The 19905-nt window shown below is 44.4% G+C and overlaps 1 protein-coding gene across 5 annotated transcripts in view; it reads right to left on the reverse strand.

The window, feature by feature from the left end:
- SLC20A2 (solute carrier family 20 member 2) overlaps positions 1 to 19905 on the reverse strand; it is a 71605-nt gene that overhangs the window by 21669 nt on the left and 30031 nt on the right. For all 5 annotated transcript variants that reach the window (XM_084625907.1, XM_084625906.1, XM_084625910.1 and 2 more), the window contains 6 exons: positions 15159 to 15299; positions 13591 to 13676; positions 9038 to 9134; positions 6396 to 6512; positions 5630 to 5836; positions 3047 to 3638 (listed from right to left, as the gene is read on the reverse strand). In XM_084625907.1, the coding sequence (XP_084482033.1) occupies positions 3047 to 3638; positions 5630 to 5836; positions 6396 to 6512; positions 9038 to 9134; positions 13591 to 13676; positions 15159 to 15299 (1240 nt within the window). The remainder of the gene's footprint in view (positions 1 to 3046; positions 3639 to 5629; positions 5837 to 6395; positions 6513 to 9037; positions 9135 to 13590; positions 13677 to 15158; positions 15300 to 19905) is intronic.

The raw sequence follows: 19905 nt of genomic DNA on the forward strand, positions 1-19905 counted from the left end.
CAGCTCAATACTCAAGGGGCTGCTTCTTATCTGGGAGTCTGAATCACATCCTTCTAAGGTTCACCAAAGATACAGGTCTGCTTTGTCCACGGGAACTGAGGGGGCTGAAGCAGCTTTAACCTTGGCAAGCCGTGCTGGGGGGCTTAACAACAGCCTTCTGGAAACCTGGACTTGTGCTGAGTGTGCTAAAAATAGAAAGACGTCTACCTCAAAGAGAGACCAAACAGAAGGGTGCCCTTCCCCTGGGAAGACTAAGTGAGAATTGGGAGAGTTCTGTTCTCAGGGAAACTGCAGTTTTAGCAAACCGTGTCGAGCCAGGAAGCAGCAGCGTAGAAATCTCAAGAGAGAATCCACCAGAAACAGTCGACAAGAATTGCCATGCAACAGCCAGCTCATGAGTCAAAGGTTCTCTCTAGGGCAGCATACGCTTCACTGGAAAATGCCTCAGCAGCAAGATCACAGGTCCAGAAATTGCCCCACAAGTTATCTTACTCCGGCCCCAAGGAATTGATTCTAATACCTGGCAGAAATGAGCGTGCTCTCCCTTGGATGAGTAGGATGTCGGTCCCAGGGCATTAGCGACACAAGGTAGGGGAGGTAATATATTTTATTGGACCAACTTCTGTTGGCGAGAAAGACAAGGAGGAAGAAGGCTGGAGGAAGGTGGCATATACAGACTGAATGAGCTGGCTAAGCCTCATAAGTTTCCGACAATATACATAAGCAGTGTCCACCACAAATCCAAAAGAAGAGTGGAAGCGCTGAGCTTCCCCGACAAAAGGCGAACCACACAACAGCACACATCCTACTCATGGCCACTTCCTGCAACCTAGGGGCGCAAGCCACGCAGAGGGAGAAAAGGCTTCCTGATCAGAAGCACCGGGCCAGTAGCCTGTGTGTGTAATACAGCAGCCCAAAAGCTCATTATCCTTTGCACTGCCATGCTGCATTACACATGGGTACCTAATTTCCTGGCCATTATCACTGCTCAGCCTCCATGTGACTCTGCCTTTCTCACATCCCTCCCTTTTTATTTTAACGGGTTTCTATTCTGGTATTGTCCAGTACAACTCTATATTTACTGCCTAGATCCCACTTTGGTGTCCTATTCCCTCTCCCCTTCCTAAGCCATCCCCTGCTATGCTGCCTTTTTGACTCCTGTCACCTTATTCTACCCTTTTGTCCTGGTTTAAAGCTCTCGCAACCAGTCCCCACTAGTCTAATTCCTAAGAAAGCCTCATTATTGACATTGAGGGGACCTTTTTTCAACATGGAGGGGCGCGGCAGAAAGAAACCAGAAGAGTTGGTGAGATATATACAAGTTTGCCAGTTCTTGCAGTGCTTATCCCAAACACTGCTTGGGATATACTCCTACACTCAGGCCTTGCTCCTGCAGCTGACTACACATGGACACACTCCTGCATTTGCACTGGGTTTCAGTGAAGTCAATGGGGCTCCGCAGAGGTGTAGGGAGGAATACACCCACATGCAGTCAACTGCAGGATCAGCGCCTTAGATTTGGAGTCCAGAGACCCTGAACCATCTTTTTGTGGTGTATACACAGTGCCTAACGTGAAGGAACCCCAAGCCTTTGCTGAAGCCTCCAGGCATCACCACAATACAAATAACACACAATACCGAATTAAGGAAAAATAGGCTAACAAGCAACAGTTAAATAAATGCCTTGCACAAAATTAAGTGAGGTCTGTTTTGTCCTTGCAATTTTATCAGTCAAGAGACCTTGAAATAAACAAAGTATATGAGAAAAATGTGCACACTCTGACCCCTGCTCTGCAGTCTGATATGGGAAGACCCTAGCACCCGCCCACAGCCTTAATCACTTCAGCATGGGCTGTGTGGGAATAAGGATCCACATCTATGGACATCTTACGTGACATGGAAGAGCAAAATGCACTCCTGGATCATTGCTACAGTAGCAAGTCAGTCTAAAAAAATGAATGTACTATAGTATACGCAGCCAGTTAAAAGCACTTAAATATTTGTTTATCTCCCATAACCACATTCCAAAAATATTCTGAAATAGGCAAAGTGGGGCAATAAAGCAGATCCCAGAACAAGTATGAATCTAGTCAAAATGAACAATTATATGAAGGGATTAAACTATCAAGTGCAACAAGTCAGACTGTAGAGAGTCTGAGCCACGTCTTTTCTCCTACAGAAGTGCAGACTCTGGAGATCATGCTAGCTGAGATACCACTCTACAAGTGGTCTCATTGAAATGAATGGGAGTAAAATGCTATTCCCCATGAATAAAGGTGTCAGAAGAAGACTCAAAGTTTGGTTTTCATGTCAACTCTTTATCCGCCAACACAAACTGTAGCCAGTTTCTAACAGAATGTTTGATCTTCAGAGTGGAGAGAGGTTAATAGTAGGGTGCCCCACAGTTTAGCACTGGGACCAGCATTACTAAGCGGGATATTTTCAAATGCACAAGAGGCAGCAACTCCCTGGTGGGCCCCATTTGCACCTTGGGAAGTCTCCCTCCCACCCCCCAAAGCTTTGGAAGAAGTAGACAGCGAGCTGGTGATGCTGTTTTGGTTAGTAAAATGAGAACAGAGGAATTCCACATGACTTGAACACAATGAATGATTGGGCACCATAATGAAAGATTAACTTCAATCTAAGTACATTGACAAAAATTGTCTAACCTTCTCATTTGCTGATGGGCTCTGATCTCTGAGTAAAAATAGCTCCCGAGGGCAAGGACTGTCTTTGTTTTGCTTGTTTATATGGAATCTAGCACACAACAGGGCCCTGATCCCTGGCAGGGGCCTCCATGTGCTACAGTTCACCAAAACTTGAACGATTTAGCATAGAATAGAAAAGAGGTTACTGTTATGGGGAAAGAAAATATTAATTGAACAGCCCAAGTCTTTAGAAACATTAGCTATATCAATGTAGTAAGATTCTATAGCAAAGCAATTATGTCACAGAGTTTACATACACCCCTCCTGGGTGCCAAATAATTCTCCAAGCACTGAGTTCAATTAAAAAGCACTCAGCTTGTGAGTTCTCACACACTTACCTGACATCATTACCGCCATGGGCAAAAGATCCAAAGCAGGCTGTTAGGATCTGGAGAAAGTGAAAAAGGAGGTGGACCTGAGACGTGTCCTTCTCCTCCTTTTCCTCTTCTACAGAATCTTCTGGGAGTTGGTTAGGATCTGCTAGGTCCGATGCCAACTTCATTTCCACACCACCTTCGTCTGCCTCAATCTCTGCCTCAGCTACAGCATTGCAGTAGCTGGAGTAGCTATCATAGCGAACTCTCTTTTTAGAATAGGCCACTGTGTCTCCCACCAACTTTTCACTGTCTTCTGGGGTTGATGTATCAACTGCCTTGAAGGATGCATGTACTGGCATTCCACAGATGGCAGCTGTGTAACAAGTGTAACTGTTGTTGCGACGCAGTATCTTGTAATTGTTTTCTTGTGAGGGCCTATCGTTGTTTGCCCTGTCCAGATGTATTCTGTGTAGCAAGTCTTTGTACAATCCTGAGTCTTTATGCACTGTGTGATACACCTGGCCATCGCTCCTCACATGACCGCCGTCAAAATTAAAAGTGCCATTGGAAACAGGAGATTTCATGGTGGTTTGCGTCATAGAAAAAGCCCTTCCTGTAAAGGCAGATGGTCAGATTTTATTTCTATCATATGAAATATGAAAGTTCTATGCTTGGCAAGACACCGAAACAAGGAGTAAATGGCTGAAGGGACAGCCATCTGCAGTATATGATACAGAAGTTCATCTCGGATACATGAATGCATTGATCAATTTCAAAACAAACCTGGATAACTTTTAAGGGAATGTCTACGGCTGGGAGTATGGATAGTTTTATGGTTAAGGCACTAATCTGTGCCTCAATACATCTTTGCTCAAGTCCCAGATCTCCCACAGACCTGCTGTGTGACTTTGGGCAAGTGCCTTAGACTGGAATTTGGGTGCCTAACACAAGGCAACTTTTAAAATTCTACCCATAATCTCTCTATGCCTGAATTACCCATTTCTAAAATGGTAGTAAATACTTCTTTCCAACTCGCCTTTGTTTGGCTTGTCCATTTAGATTGTAAGCATTCCAGGACAGGAACAGTCCTCTGACTATGGGTTTCTTCAGAGTAAGGGGAAAATGTTCAAAAGCACCTAGATGACTTAGAAACCTAACTCCCATTTTTAAAAGTGCCTAAGTCACTTTTGAAAATGGAGATCTAGGTGTGTTTGAAAATTTTACACTAAATAAATAATAAGTGCCATGCAACTTTAGTGGTAGTCAATCATTGGATTTTGGGAGCATTGATTGATCTCCATAAACTGAACCCCAAAGCTTATGAATAAAAGCATATTACTGTGGGCACTCAAAAAGTATTACAAATAAAGTTGTTAACGCTGCCCAGTTAAAAGTTCAGAAATGGATAAGTTAAAGCTGCTAAAGAAATGTTAGTCAACATATTGAATATCCTGTATTTTTTACTTCTATTAACATAATAAACACAGTGACACAGCTATTTTTAGCTATACCACATGCTTGTCTACAGATGTTTACATTAAATGTAGATTACAGGATTCACAGAGTGGCTAAGTTAACATTGCTAAAGACACCTTAACTTTTCCATTTCCTCACTTTGGGATTTTAACTATTCAACATTAAAATATTGTTGTTTTGTTTTATTTTTAAAAAGGTCTGTAGTGGTAGTATACATTTATGGAGGTAATATATCCAATTAGTTTGTTCTCACAAGATCAAATGGTCCACTCTTAATAGTAATTATACAGGTCAGTATAGACACTGCTTCGGTGTCAATGAGAAAAAGAAAAACTCCCAGCTGACTAGCTAATAGGCACCACTCAGCCGAATGTGCCTCTTAATTGTGAAAAACTGCATTTACTTATATGCACTGCACACTTAGGCCATAACCATACCAACTGCACCATGCCGCATGGACAAACACTTGCATCCATGTAGAGCCCCATCAAAGTCAATGTGGCTCTGTGTGAGCACAGGGATCCATCCACACAAACCAGCTTGCAGAATCAGGGCTTCAAACGAGAGCTTTATTACACGCATAGATACTTTATGTATGTGTGGACTTGTAAGTGTGAGTCTTCTAGTGGATATACTCCAAATGGTCATAAATTTGTAAACTCAAGCCCAAAATTTTCCAAAACTAGCTAGAACAGTATACTCTGAATTTCCATGCTAAATTTGAACTTTTATAGTTCAGCTGCTTTCGTACTCTCTGCCTTCTAAAATGTGGTTTTAAGAATAGGAAGCAAGTATTATTAGGAATAGAAGAATATCCTTTTTCAGCTGTATATAAAACTCAAATACTGCTGAACAACATTTTAAAAAAAACCCTCTTTTTTAAATCATCTTTGGAAAACTTACCTCAAAAAAGAGAATATTTTCACTAAGTTGTGAGCAAGCAAAAAAATTGCTAACATGAACTGCTGTCGGAAAACATACAAGTGTGTATATAGTGAGAGGAAGGGTTTGTAAGAAATTTTAAGTTACAAGGAAAATTATACTTAATATAGATGGATGTAACACATGCCCATGACGAAGATAACCCATCAACACAATGGAAAGATAAGACAGTTCACGTTTTCTTACCATATGGCACACGGGGATGGTTTCCATTTGCTATGCTGCTATCTGACACTCCAGCAGCTTCTGTTATTGGGCCAGTGAGGGGAATTGTGCTCTCATCAGTTGCTTTGACTCCAGGAAGCTCTTTAAAAACAGGTGTCTCCTCCTCTTGAATTTTATCAAGACTTTCATCCGATATCCTTGACAAGGCGGCTTCTTTCTTTAACTGGCCTAAGAAAATGCCAGGGTTACAATTCTAAATTGGATGGTTCGGGTTATTCAAACTTATCTATATTACTGCTGGTATTCCTAACAAAATGCCAGTATCATTAAAAATATAAACTCGAATACAGCACCTTGAGTGGTTTGGTTTCTGTTTTGTTAATTAATCTAGACATACATTCTTTCATGGGAATTTATTACTAGCATATTTATCTTAATTTGCCTCTCTGAGAACCATGAAAATGCCTTGTGCCTATCTACAAGTTCACTAGGTGATGTTATTGAAGTCCTCCAATTTACTAATGCAATCTGAAACTTTCTATTTTTTAAACTCTGCAACCCCATTCAGTGGACATCACAAGGTAGTTTTGTTTTAAGTTAAAAACCTATTGTAAAACAAAAAGCCTTGATTAGTTTAACTTTACAGTAAAATAAAAGAAATGGTTTAAATACACTGTGCAAATCCTTTTTCTTTCCTTTAACACCTATATTTTAAAACCTAAAATAGAATATATTCAAGTTCACAAGGGATTTTACACCACTTGCATTTCATCTACCAAATACTTACTTGCTATTTTTCTCTTCATCCATGGACACACAAAAATCCACACGAGAACAGCAAATACTATAGCTATACCAAATGATATTAGGACTATTATCCATATAGGAAGTACCAGTCCTAGCACTGTGAAGAGAAAAGAAGAAGAAAGTTAAAGGTTAAATGTGCAAAAATGTCAGTTCCTTAAAATATTACAGCTTCAGAACTAAAGATAACACACTGCCTACTTCTGCTGCACCTGTAACAAAATTGAACCCCACATCTTGGTAGCCAATAAGCTCTTTCAGCAGGGCTGGAGTTCTGTTTTGATGCAGCAAGCCTGTACAAGGGAAGGGTTAAACCTTTTGAAAAGGGTCAGTTTGGCCAATTAAGACCTCAATTATGGCAAAAATGAAATTTCACTTATTTAGCAAATGCCATACACTGAGGTCAAGAACGAACTATTTCTTTATGGTTAGAAAGTTACCGTTTGAAGTGGATTTACAAACTATACTGAAAATAAATGCATCGGAACAAGAATTTCACTTGAGAATATTCAGTGCAACTCCTTTATTTACACTGACTAAAAGAATAAAGAAAAGACTCTTAAAAATGTACAGGCTTGAGTGTTACAGATTCTCAGTTGTTGTCAGCCTCAACACTTAGAGATTTGGGGGCCATACTTTCATGAGTATTTTCTTGGGTACTATTTAGGCATGTATATACCCTGAGATGCAGAAGAAAGTTGGTGTTAAGGTAGTAACACTGGCAAAGTGGGTGTTGTCTCCCCCTCTGGGGATTGTCCACTAGAGAACAGCAGCTTTTTGTTACTGTCACCAAAGGAAGTAACATCATCAGGTCATCTGCACTGCATGCAAAATGTTCTCAGTCCACAGCCTCCTGGTAACCCATGTGAGAGGGATGGTCAGGTTCACCCACGCATCCATAGGTAACCCTGACTCGTGTGGTTGCACAATGGGATATTTGAAGTCCTAAGATGGCATGCACAGGTTTTAAGATTTGGTCCTTAGGATTTCTGCAACAATACACATAAGTCCTGCTCCTACTCCCATAGAAGTCAGTGCAAAATTCCAATCAACATCACTGGTGCTGGACCAGTCCCATAATGAGTGCGAATATCAGTATTTTAGCATACATCAAGACATATTGTCCACTACGGTAAATCTTTGCTTTGGACAATAAACTCTGATGCTCACCTCAACATCTGCTTAATAGGCCACCTGAGTGCCTTGCTCACTAAGGTTTCAATCCTGCAATCCTCAATCATGTGAGTAACTCGTACTCACATGAGTAGCCTCACTGAAGTCAACAGGGCATCTTGAGCAAGCTCAATTTGATTATGTATTTAGGAGTTGCAGGATCAGGCCCTAAAGAAAGAACGAACTTGGGCCTTGATCTTGCAAACACTTACCTTTGTGTTTACCTTGAAAACTATGGGAACACTCACATGCTTAAGTTAAGCACCTGTGTAAGAGCTTACAGAACAGGGGCCTTGGAGTCTGATTACTTATTTTGCTTTGTCTAAAACAGACCTCACCCTTCATTTATATATTTCAGAAAGCGTGACAGGAAAAGAAGAATGTTAAGATTACTCTTTTGTTTACATTGTTTATCAAGCCACTGCAGAATGCCTGGCTGACACGCTGTGAACCGAACTAGAAAGGAACATTTCTGGTGATCCTTAAACAGCATGTGCACCAATCCAATTAAGAGAAGGGAATAGTTACAGTACTATCCATCAATATCCCCTTCAGAATCCCCAGTCCCTTCCATGTACTATTTGAGGCTTGGTCTACACTTAAAAGTTCAGTCAACATAGCTACGTTGGTCAGGACTGTGAAAAACCACACCTCTCACTATTCTGCCCTAGCCCCCTATGTAGATGCAGCTATGTGGAGGGATGAACGCTTCCATCATATGTAGCCACCATCGTTCAGGGAGATGCTGTTCCTACACTAACGGAAAAACTCCTGTCGGAGTAAGCTGCCTCTACACTACGGGCTCATGCCAACATAGCTAGGGCACTGCCAGTAGTCTCGTTGTAATATAGACACACCCTCAAAGGAGCTGCCTTAATGCTACACCAGCTGTGGACAGTTTCTTATCTTGAGGGGAAAATAAAGGAAATGAATTTAGATACAATGGGCCAGACCCTCAACAATGTAGCTCCATTGGGTATGCCAGTTTACACCAGCTGAGGATCTGGGCTGCTAACTGCAGTTTTAAAAAGTCTGATCACTCTCACAACACCCAAGCAGCATTAGAGGGACTGCAGCACTGTGTCCTCGTTGGCAAAACATCCTGAAAGAATCCAAGTGGGCTGGTCCTGTGCCTCCAAGTGACAGAGAAGAGGGCAGCAATGGAGCTAAGGGTAAAAAGATAAAACCCTCTGAACAGACTGCTTGATCTTCAGATTGTCATAAATCTGTATGTTAAAAAACAAGACAACCATTAAGGTTCTGGGAGACTAACGGAGCGAGATCTACGAATCCTTTGCCTATATTATTTGTTAACATAAGAATTAAACATGCATTAAGTTTTTATTATTATTCAACATCAGGACCTGTTAGCAAATACAAAATGAATTAATACTAATGCATGGCAGAACAAAGCTTTCCTTCTGGACTTCACATGCAAGAGATTGCACTCACCTGGTGCCCCTGCGTACATGACGGAAAACACATTAATTGCTACTGTAGCAGCATAGAACGCTGGAAGTGCACGAAGACCATTGGGTACAGGGTCTTCCTGCATAATAATGAGTAAAAAGGAAAAGTCACATGGGTTTGTTATGTACACAAGAAACGGGACTAGCAAAGGTTGAGCAAAAATAATCACCCACCCCCACAATCAGGTGGATGAATCTTCTGGCTTTTCGCCCCCTACTTCCAACCACTGTGTTCCCTACTCTCCAGCCCAGTTACCCTGGGTAGATGCTGAGGAAAAGATTTGGGTCTGTATGATTATTCATAAAACCTACTTTCATAGCAGTGGTGCCTCCAGTCACAAATAGGATAGCAGCTTGGGGAAGGCAGCCACCATAGCAGTTCAATGGTAAGTAATTTAAATTTATTGGTAGCAGTATTGTCTTGTGGATGGCAGTATTGTCTCGTGGACTGCAGTCAGGAGACCTAGGTTCTGTTCCTGGATTTGTCACTGACCTGTTAAATGGCCTTGGGCAGGTCACTTCATCTCTCTGTGTCTCTATTTACCCTCCCATCCATTTATGTGTCTTGTCTATTTAGACTCTAAGCTCTTTGGGGCAAAGACTCTCTCTCACTGTGTGTTTGTACAGAACCTAGCTCAATGGGGCCCTGATCTTGGTAGGGCTCTAGGTATTACTGCAGTGACCTATTCAGTGATTTCTAAAAACATATTTCTAGCCTCTCTGTTTAAAACCAAGTGTACACTGAATGTTATCATCTGCTGACAAAGGTTTCTGCATGTGCTAAACAGGTAACTGTATTAAATCGGAGTAGCATATTAACAGTCACATGTATAAATGTAGCAGATGAGTGTAACATTGAAAATTCAAATAAATCCTTGTGTGCCTCACAAGTAATGCTGTTCACTGTAAAGAGCGGCTATTTACCCTACTGTTACAGTTCTTTGAGATGTTGTAGTCATGGGGGTCTCACTGTAATTTTGCATGTATCTTACATGCACAAGACCAGAGTTTTTTCGAATAGCAGGATCTGTTGGGGCTGTGCATGTACACTGTGCCTCCTCATGCCAGGGCATAAAGGGTAGGTCGGCCGAGACTCTCCCTCTCCCTTTAGCAAAGCTTTTGATATGATCTCCCACCGTATTCTTGCCAGCAAGTTAAAAAAGTATGGATTGGATGAATAGGACTATAATGTGGAGAGAAAGCTGGCTAGATCGTCGGGCTCAATGGGTAGCGATCAATGGCTCGATGTCTAGTCGGTAGCCGGTATCAAGCAGAGTGCTCCATGGGTCAGTCCTGGCGCTGGTTTTGTTCAACATCTTTATTAATGATCTGGATGATGGGATGGGTTGCACCCTCAGCAAGTTCGCAGATGACACTAAGATGGGGGGAGCGGTAGATATGCTGGAGGGTAGGGATAGGGGCCAGAGTGACCTAGACAAATTAGAGGATTGGGCCAAAAGAAATCTGATGAGGTTCAACAAGGACAAGTGCAGAGTCCTGCACTTAGGATGCAAGAATCCCATGCACCACTACAGACTAGGGACCAACTGGCTAAGCAGCAGTTCTGTAGAAAAGGACCTGGGGATGAAAAGCTGGATATGAGTCAACAGTGTGCCCTTGTTGCCAAGAAGGCTAATGGCATATTGCGCTGCATTAGTAGGAGCATTGCCAGCCGATCAAGGGAAGTGATTATTTCCCTCTATTCCGCACTGGTGAGGCCACATCTGGAGTACTGTATCCAGTTTTGGGGCCCCCACTACAGAAGGGATGTGGACAAATTGGGGAGAGTCCAGCCGAGGGCAACGAAAATGATAAGGGGGCTGGGGCACATGACTTACCAGGAGAGGCTGAGGGAACTGGGGTTATTTAGTCTGCAGAAGAGAAGAGTGAGGAGGGATTTGATAGCAGCCTTCAACTACCTGAAAGGGGGTTCCAAAGAGGATGGAGCTTGGCTGTTCTCAGCGGTGGCAGATGATTGAACAAGGAGCAATGGTCTCAAGTTGCAGTGGGGGAGGTCTAGGTTGGATATCAGGAAACACTATTTCACTAGGAAGGTGGTGAAGCACTGGAATGGCTTCCCTAGAGATGGTGGAATCTCCATCCTTAGAGGTTTTTAAGGCCCGGCTTGACAAAGCCCTGGCTGGGATGACATAGTTGGGGGTTGGTCCTGCTTTGAGCAGGGGGTTGGACTAGATGACCTCCTGAGGTCCCTTCCAACCCTGATTTTCTATGGTTCTCTGTTCCCTCATGGTTCCTTTGGCAGCTGAGGATGAGTCACAGGTTCCACGCTGACCACAACATTTCAAAGATCCAGAGTTACTCTAGGGCAAGTAACCATTCTCTCTTCTTCGAGTACGTGTCATTGTAGATCCCAGTACAGGTGACTGGCAAGCAGCATCTACGCTGGATGGTAGGAGTGAGGCGTTCCAGCTGCATCAGTCAAACAGTGGTAGCAGTACTGCTCTCCTGAGCTTGGCACCTGACCTGGCTGTCCTGTCAAAGGCATAATGTTTAAAAGGAGTCAGTGGCTTGCCTGCAGCCTTGCAGATCTCAGAGACTGGAATGTTCCTGTAGCAGGCAGAAGAGGCTGCCTGTGGCCTGGTAGAGTGTGCACTGATGTTCAGAAGGAGAGACTCGCCAGCCATCTGATAGAAGGTAGAAACACACATTGTGATCCATTTGGAGGTTGTCTATCACTAGATGGTTTGGCCTTTTGATGGGTGCCATAAATGGCCACAAATAGGGAGACAGACAGCCAGAAAGCGTTGGGCCTATTAAGAAAATAGAGCAAAGTTTTGGACACATCCAAAGTATGCAGCTTCTTGTCTGCTAGAGTCTCGTGTAGGATCACAAGTCTTAATGAGCGTAGAGCACAATCTGCTCACTAAACAGTTCTGCAAGTCCTCAATTGTGGCCTATACCTCCCAGTACCTGGAGCCAGAGTGTTCCATGCACTGTTATTACAGCGGCCACAGACCTGGCCATTTGTGTCGAAGACATCCATAACTGTTTGCAAGGCCACTTTGATCACCAGTTGACCTTCTCAATACATGGATGGTGGACCCCAGTAACCCGAACAGGGCAGTGGCAGCATACCACATGAATAGGCTGGCTCTTAGGACTGGCATTGGACTGATCAGTACCCAGACAAGGTTGGTGGCAGCTGAGCCTTGTAAGTGAAGCTGGCAGGTCTTTCCATGGCGGTGACCACTGAAGGATAGGCACAAACGTCTGCTCAATGTATGTGACTCTCCTAGGCAGAAGAAACACTGTATACATCTTTCTGTGGAATAAGACCATTGCAGGATGGACAGGGTTTGAAGCCCGCCGGTTTTGAGTCCATCATGCTAACTAACCTTGTATGGAAGATGGGGGGAAATGTAATGTGGGGGTGCAAAGGAAGGGGGCCTAACCAATAATACTCAGTCCAGATGAGTTGATCTAGATCATGGCAGTTGTATGTGTAAGAATCAGAAGAGTTCTGACTGCTTGTAGAAGGTTTAGCCAAAGCTTAGAATTAGCGGCTTGGATGCTCACCAGGTTCTCTCTCACTGCCAAATGCGAGGGAACTGAGCGGAGGGTCGTGACCATCCCATCCGTTTTACCCTCATATGGGAGCACGAGGAGGCATGCACAGCCCGGACAGACACTGCTATACAAAAACACTCTGGCCTCACACATGAGGCACCTGTCACCGAATGGTGGGATCCAGGCTGACATGCATTTTAATCCCAAAGTTCTCCACATCTCACACAAATGTGGCATCTCCCAACTTTTATTGTTGACATTTATTTATATTAGAAATAAAGGATGAAGAAGCTGAGGTTACTGAAGAGTTACTTGTGCCAAAGGAATTAATGCTGCATCTATTTAAATTTCCTGAATGGTTTTTGTTCTCCTTGTTTTGGGTCTGTGTGACATTGCATCCCACATTTGGGCCACAGCAGATTAGAAGATCTGAGGGAGGCAGAAAATGATAAATAAAGGAGCAACTGACTTCAAGCACTGCTGGCTTGCAAACAAATGCAGACAGAGCTTGTAAATTCCATAATGTGGAACTATTTGGTTTATTGCTTCCGGGATGCTGCTGCCCTCACCTCAACTGAAGCCACTGAAACCCAGCTGCCACTGATTGAGGCTTCCTGAGTACCCAGGATATCATACATCTTTTTTTTGACTTCTGGTGTATCAGAAAACCAGAGCTTAGAATTTCACACCTGTTAAACTCTGTTTTGTTACTTGGCACTAGCTAATTCACTGCTATTAAATAAAGGCTATGCTAGTGCTGTCCTGGTTAAGCAGCATTCATTATAATTTATCATCATTGTGCAAAGCCATTTTCAAGGAGATATGCTGATAAAGCAGCCATCCCAGTACGTCATGTCCCAGTGAAGTAGTGTATACTAAAATTAATGCTTTAGATTTACATAGCACCCTTTTAACTCCTTGGAAATGTCAACAACCAAATGGTGCATAGCCAGCAGTACAGCAGTCATGACCTCCATGCATTGGAGTGGAGAGTTGCTAGCCCCTTACCTTCTTTAAAATTAAGAATCTAATCAGCAGAAACAGCAGTCCAGACATCAAACCAGATAACAGTGGGGAAATAAACCAAGAGGCAACTGAGGAAAAAAAGATATAACAAACAATAAGTGGTAACATCCCATGTAACTGAGTAAGTTCTGTATTTATCAAACAGGAAAATAACCAATGGACAATGTTTATGTTGATTCTTCTCGCACAGCTGGCATTGTGATTATATAGCTTGGGTGCTCTCCTAGGATCTCCAAAAGCTTTCAGCACTGGCTTACGTCAGTTCCCACTGAAGTTGATGGGAGTTTTACTAATGCTAAGCACTTCTGAAAATCTCACGCAGGGGATTTCCAGAATAACACTGGAATTACAGAAACTGCACCACTCACAAGAATTTCCATTGCTGAATGCTATCGGAATAAGAATCCTGATCTTTGGTTAATCTTTATAGCCCTGAATCCTGAAAGCTGCTCTGGGTGAGCAGACCCCTGTTCCAGTTTGGAGCTCCACTGAATTCACTGGGACTCAGTGCAGGCACAGGGATCTGCCTATTAGGGGCAACTCACAGGGTCAGGGTCAGGGCCAACATTTATTGCAACAAGTTACAGAATATACTGTGTGATCTGAGTTCTGTCTATGTTTTGACAAGGCAAATAATTTTTTTACAATTGTCAAAAGTGCTCAGAGCTGACCTGGCTCTTCTCCCACTGCAGTCAGGGGTAAAACTCCCACTGCTTTCCCTGGGAGCAGAGTTAAGCCAGTGCTGAATACTTCTGAAAATCCCACCCAAGAGTGCTTACGGTTTGAGATATGTGGTTTTAAGAACAGACTTCTCAGTGTAAAAGTTTTGTGCACACTGATGTTTCACGCTTGCCTTTTGGCTATTTTACCTTCAACAAAAATATAAGAACCGAATTGTTTAAAAATTGTAGTTTCAATTAGTCAAATGCCCCTGTGGTTCACTAGTACCGTCTCCCTAAAAACAAACATAGGGCTAGAGTGTGACTTGGACTAAGTGCCCATGCAGAGTAGTAAGAATCCCCTTAAACTCCTACAGGGGCTACCCTAGATCTTGGGACCAGGGGCTCAAGTGTAGGTGGGTGCTGCATGAATGCTTACTCCCTCCTTGGAGCAAGGGGGATGGGGGGATGAGGGGCACCATGGCTCCACCCCTCATTTGCTGGCCAGTGCAGCTGAGCCTGTGTGTGTGTGAGGAGAGAAGAGAAGGAAGATGTCAAAAGTTGCTGCTGGTATCAGCCACCACCAAAAGTACTACCGCTTGGGAGTTAGCAGAGGAGGAACCGTCAGCCCAGGGAGTGCCCCTGAGGAACAAAGTCTCCAAGAGCTACTTCTGGGGTGATGCAGTTTACACACCACCCCTTGCTCTGGACTGTGCCTCAAGTCATTCTCTAGCCCTTAGTGAACATGACACACACATGCCTTCTGAACAACAGGATTTGAGGGGGATAGAAGTTAAATACAGCACATTACAATCATGAAAGAGTATTTCTGTATGCAGTCAGTGCATGATTTTCCACATACCCTCACGCATAAAAGGAAATGTCAATTACCAATCTTGACAAGCTGCATCCACTGAACACCCTGCGTACCGATTGCAACAAGTGAGAATCCAATGGTAGCACCTACTATGCAGTGGGTCCCAGATACTGGGAGTTTCAAGAAAGAGGCAATCAGCTGCCAAACAGCAGAACCTAGAAGTTGAAGGTGGGGGGAAAATATCAGATATAAACAATGATAATAGCACCAACAATAACAACAGTGTACTGCATGGCTCTCTCAACCACATGCTCACATTCCTCTCGCAGGGCTGCCTACTCCCTGCACCCACAATAGAAACTTGAACAAAACATTCTTTATGATGTTCCGTCAGCCTCTAGAAGGACACATTGACATAGCTTACCTCTGAACTTCACATCTCCTTGAGATTCTGTCTTACAAACAGCACTTCCTGACCAACTCCAATATTTACGGACCAGGTTTATCTTTAGTTCAAGTCTGTCCTGTTGTCTAGTTCAGGCTAACGGGACATTGGGGTGGCACAGAAGTGTTTTACTACACTTGTGCTGCTTTTGGGTATCTTTTAACCTTTATGACCCATTTGATCAGTTTGTGCATAGAGTCAGAGCTAACAAGCATAAGAGTGGTTGCTGGGGGGAAAAACCTCACTTTCGGTAACGACTGCGGATACCCTCAAGCATACAAGGCAAACATAAGAACAGCCAAATTGGGTCAGACCAAAGGTCCATCTAGCCCAGTATCCTGTCTTCTGACAGTGGCCAATGCCAGGTGCTCCAGGGGGAATGAACAGAACAGGTCATCATCAAGTGATCCATCCCCTGTTGCCCATTCCCAGCTTCTGGCAAACAGAGGCTAGGGACACCATCCCTGCCCATCCTGGCTAATAGCCGTTGTTGGAACTATCCTCCATGAACGTATCTAGTTCTTTTTTTAACCCTTTTATAGTCTTGGCCTTCACAACATCCTCTGGCAAAGAATTCCACAGGTTGACTGTGCGTTGTGTGGAAAAAATACTTCCATTTGGTTGTTTTAAACCTGCTGCCTATTCATTTCATTCGGTGACCCCTACTTGTTGTGTTAAGAGAAGGAGTAAATAACACTTCCTTATTTACTTTCTCCACACCAGTCATGATTTTATAGACCTCCATCATATCCCCCCCTTAATTGTCTCTTTTCCAAGCTGAAAAGTCCCAGTCTTATTAATCTCTCCTCATACGGAAGCTGTTCCATACCCCTGTGAGACATGAATATCCCAGCATACCCCAAAAGAGACATGAAAGGTTTGACCAATAAGCTGTGGAGGTTCTTGGTCTCAAATGTTGTTGGAGCAAGCCCAGTTACTTGGCAGCAGAACACTGTGGTGCATTTTGGGTGCTTTGCAAAGGTGAGTACTGGAGGGTGCAATGCCCTTTCAACAACACTGACTACCAGGGGGGCATGAAGCAACACAGAGAAGCTCCAAAGTGGCTGAGTATCCCAGCCTAGGTAGGAACACACAATGCTCTTGCTGGGTGACGAGTGGTAAGGCAAGGAAAAGAAAAATCAGAGAAGGAACTAGATTCACAATTAAGGGACAGACACAGTTTGAGCAAATAACTGGAGCAGTGCATCAAGAGAACACTAATGCTAGTTTGTCAAGCTCAAGGTCTTAACATCCAGGCAAATATTCCAGTGCCATTGCTCTCCGGACTGGGAACTCGGCATGGTCCATCCAAAGGCAATGAGTACATCCCATTCATATGGGCACATTGTTCAATTCGCCAGGAAGCTTTGGTGGCAGAGACAACGTCAGTGGAACTGAAAAAAGGTAGTTGAGGTTGGAAAAGTTGTGAACTTTAACAAAGCTAAGCCCACCAGTACACCCCTCTTTGCTATTTTATGTGAAGAAAAGGGCATTCAACAGTGGCTGCTCCTCTTCTCCATGGACATTCGTTGGCTTTCACATGGCAAAGTTCAGAATTGCTGGATATTGCTCAGAGAAGACACAAGATTATTCTTGCTGAATGTGGCTGAATACCTCGCTGAATACCTTACTGACCAGCACTGTTTTTTTCTGAATGCTTCTGTCCATGGGCAAAGGGTGACATTGGTTCTCAACCTGGGGGTCAGAAGGCATCGGAGAGAGTGGCCACCATACCCTTTGCATATTGCTAAATGGGCAGAGGGTCGGAGGGCAGTTCAGGTATGGGAAAGGTTGAGAACCACTGCAACAGAGAATTAGAGAAAGAAGGCAGTGGGAAGAGAATGCATATTCAAGAGAAAAGGAAGAAAGATAAAGAGACAGATGGGGCTGAGGGAGAGGATTTTTAGGTTTTAGAAAACCAGAGCATGTCAAGAGAGATGATAGAGGGTGGGAATGAGAAAAGGAGTAAGAATAGGGTCAAGAGGACACATCAGCAGGTTATACCGTGACAGTAGGAGACACCCCAGAGTTCAAGACTGGGATTAGAGCAGAAAGAATACTAGGCAGGGGCCACTGCATAGTGGCCTTGCAGGATGCCTCCCCCCAGATCTCCACCCTGACTGAATTCCTTATGCATCTAGGATGCCACTGGTGGATCAAAATGCAGTCTTTCAGTCCTGCCACAGCATCCTGTCTCTTTCACAAGGCAATGGTGGCCTAGGCTGCATCACTCCAGGAGTCTCTGTTGAGTCAAAATCAGAGCAAGCCACAATCTGTGCAGAAAATAAAGTTCAGCTCTTCCTGGAGGTAAATGGTGAGATGTGTCTATTTTACAATTTCACAGGTTTGACACATGGGGTCAGGCAGGTTGCTTCTCTCGAAGCCATAATTATTGAAGCTAAAGCATCAGGTTGCTTGGCCTGATGCAGGCAATTGAGGTCACAAGCTGGGCATATCTCCAAATGCTGGACTCAACAGTCTCTTTATGGCTACAATCCCTTTGGCTCACTTTCTCACAAGTCCTGCTAACTTTGGCTTTTCAGGCCCTGAACATCTTGAGCCAGATTTTATACCCAGAACTGAATTTGTTTTTTCTCTGGTGGCTATAGGATGAAATAAGTCTTCCCTAAGTGGGTGGTTGTCTCTTGGACCGGGCAGCTCACCCTAGTCAAAGTGGTCAAGGGTTTCATCTAAGGTGTCTGACAGTAACAGGCCTACTGCTCAACAGCATAGAGACCAGGGTGCCTTGCTGTGCCCTTTGCTACTTGTCACTTGCAGGAGCTGGGGAACCTCTTAGGCAAGCCATACGGACAAACAGGAAGTTCCCTGATTTTTTTCTGGCAGATCAAGGAACTTCTGGTCCCAGGATGGATGTTCTGTCACCTGTGGAAAGCAGAGGTCCTTTGCCTTCCCACTAACAGGCAAGGTCCTTCAGATCAAAGTGAGGACAGAGTCCAGACTGGCCCAGGTAGAGGATTGAAGTGGCCTGAATTGTCTCTGTGATGGGTGAGGGTTGGCGCATTGACAGAAGTTCATAGGGCTCTGACACGGGCCGCACTAGAGGCCGGAACTCTGCATCCGGACCAAATCTTTCTGTGCCCGGGAGCACCAGCCACAGCACCCCTGCTGCCGTGAGAGATCCTACCTCTCCCAACACACTGCAGCCAGTACGGAGTGCTTTGCAGAGACCCTCAATGACTGGGGAAGGTCTCTTAGCATGTATTGTTATCCAGAATCCCTGTCCCCCCTCTGCTCCGTGTAGCAGGGAAACTCTGGAGGCCTTGGCATGGAGCCACCTGGGAGTTGGGGGCTGTGACAGAAGCAGACAGGAAGCTGCTGCCCCTCTCTCACTGCCTCCTGCCTCAGTCTCTTGTTGGAGCTCAGCACCACTGTTGCATAGCAACACGGCTGCAACTGTGTAGAGAAGCCAGTGTTTGAAGGAGTCCTCTGCTTCCAGGGCGACAGTGCCAGATACTCTGGAGGGGAAGCTGCCCTGCTGAGCTTGGCAGAGGGCAGCTGGGCGTGTACTGATGCATCCCAGTCCTGGCACTCTGGGAAAATGCATATTGGCTGATTCAAATTTCCTGCTCTGAATATTTACAGGAGCCTCTCTAGGGTACCTCACAAGAGGGCTCTCGGGCCTTCAGAGTTCACGGGGTAACGAGCTGAAAAGATTATGCACCAGACGAGCCACCTGAAGTGCTGAAACAGAGCACTGTGAGGAAGTTCTGGAGCACCAGGACCAGTGACTTGATGGACGAGAGTGAGGAGAGAGAGAGGGAAGATGTGATGTGGCAGAGAAAACATTAGTGGATTGAAAGCTACAGAAGGGCTGGGTGGAGCAGCAACGGATAAGGGACAGGTCGGTGATGCTGAGGAGACAAGGTGATGACCAGAATCGGAAGACCAGAGGGAGCAGTGCTTTGTGAAGACTGTTTTGGCAAGTAGACGAGTTGATCTAGGCTTCAAGATCAAACAAGGCAGAAAGAGCAATAAGGTGGGCAGCCAGTGGCAGACAAAGGCGATCAACATTGAAGTGGAAGGCAAGGGGAGACAAGTGGAAGGATTGTGAGGAGAGAGAGAGCGACAGGAGTCACAAAGGAAGGTGGATGGAGGGGCTGCGTGGTCAGCAGATAATAGTAACAGAGTGGGAGGGGAGAGAAATCAGACTGAGCGTTGTTCAAAAAGAGGAAGGGAGGGGCTGGAAGTGACAGGAGCAGGAGAAGAGAAGCCCAGTAATCCTAATGTGATTTCTGGGAATGACTCCGAATGGGGGACCTAAACCATACAAGCCCTTCTGAGGATGGGGACTGGAATTTTATGATACCAATGCCCATTGCTAGGACAACTATCACCTGAGTAAGCACCAGCTCTTC

This window comes from Lepidochelys olivacea (genome assembly GCF_965140295.1).
Source record: "Lepidochelys olivacea isolate rLepOli2 genome assembly, chromosome: 4".
NCBI lineage: Eukaryota > Metazoa > Chordata > Testudines > Cheloniidae > Lepidochelys > Lepidochelys olivacea.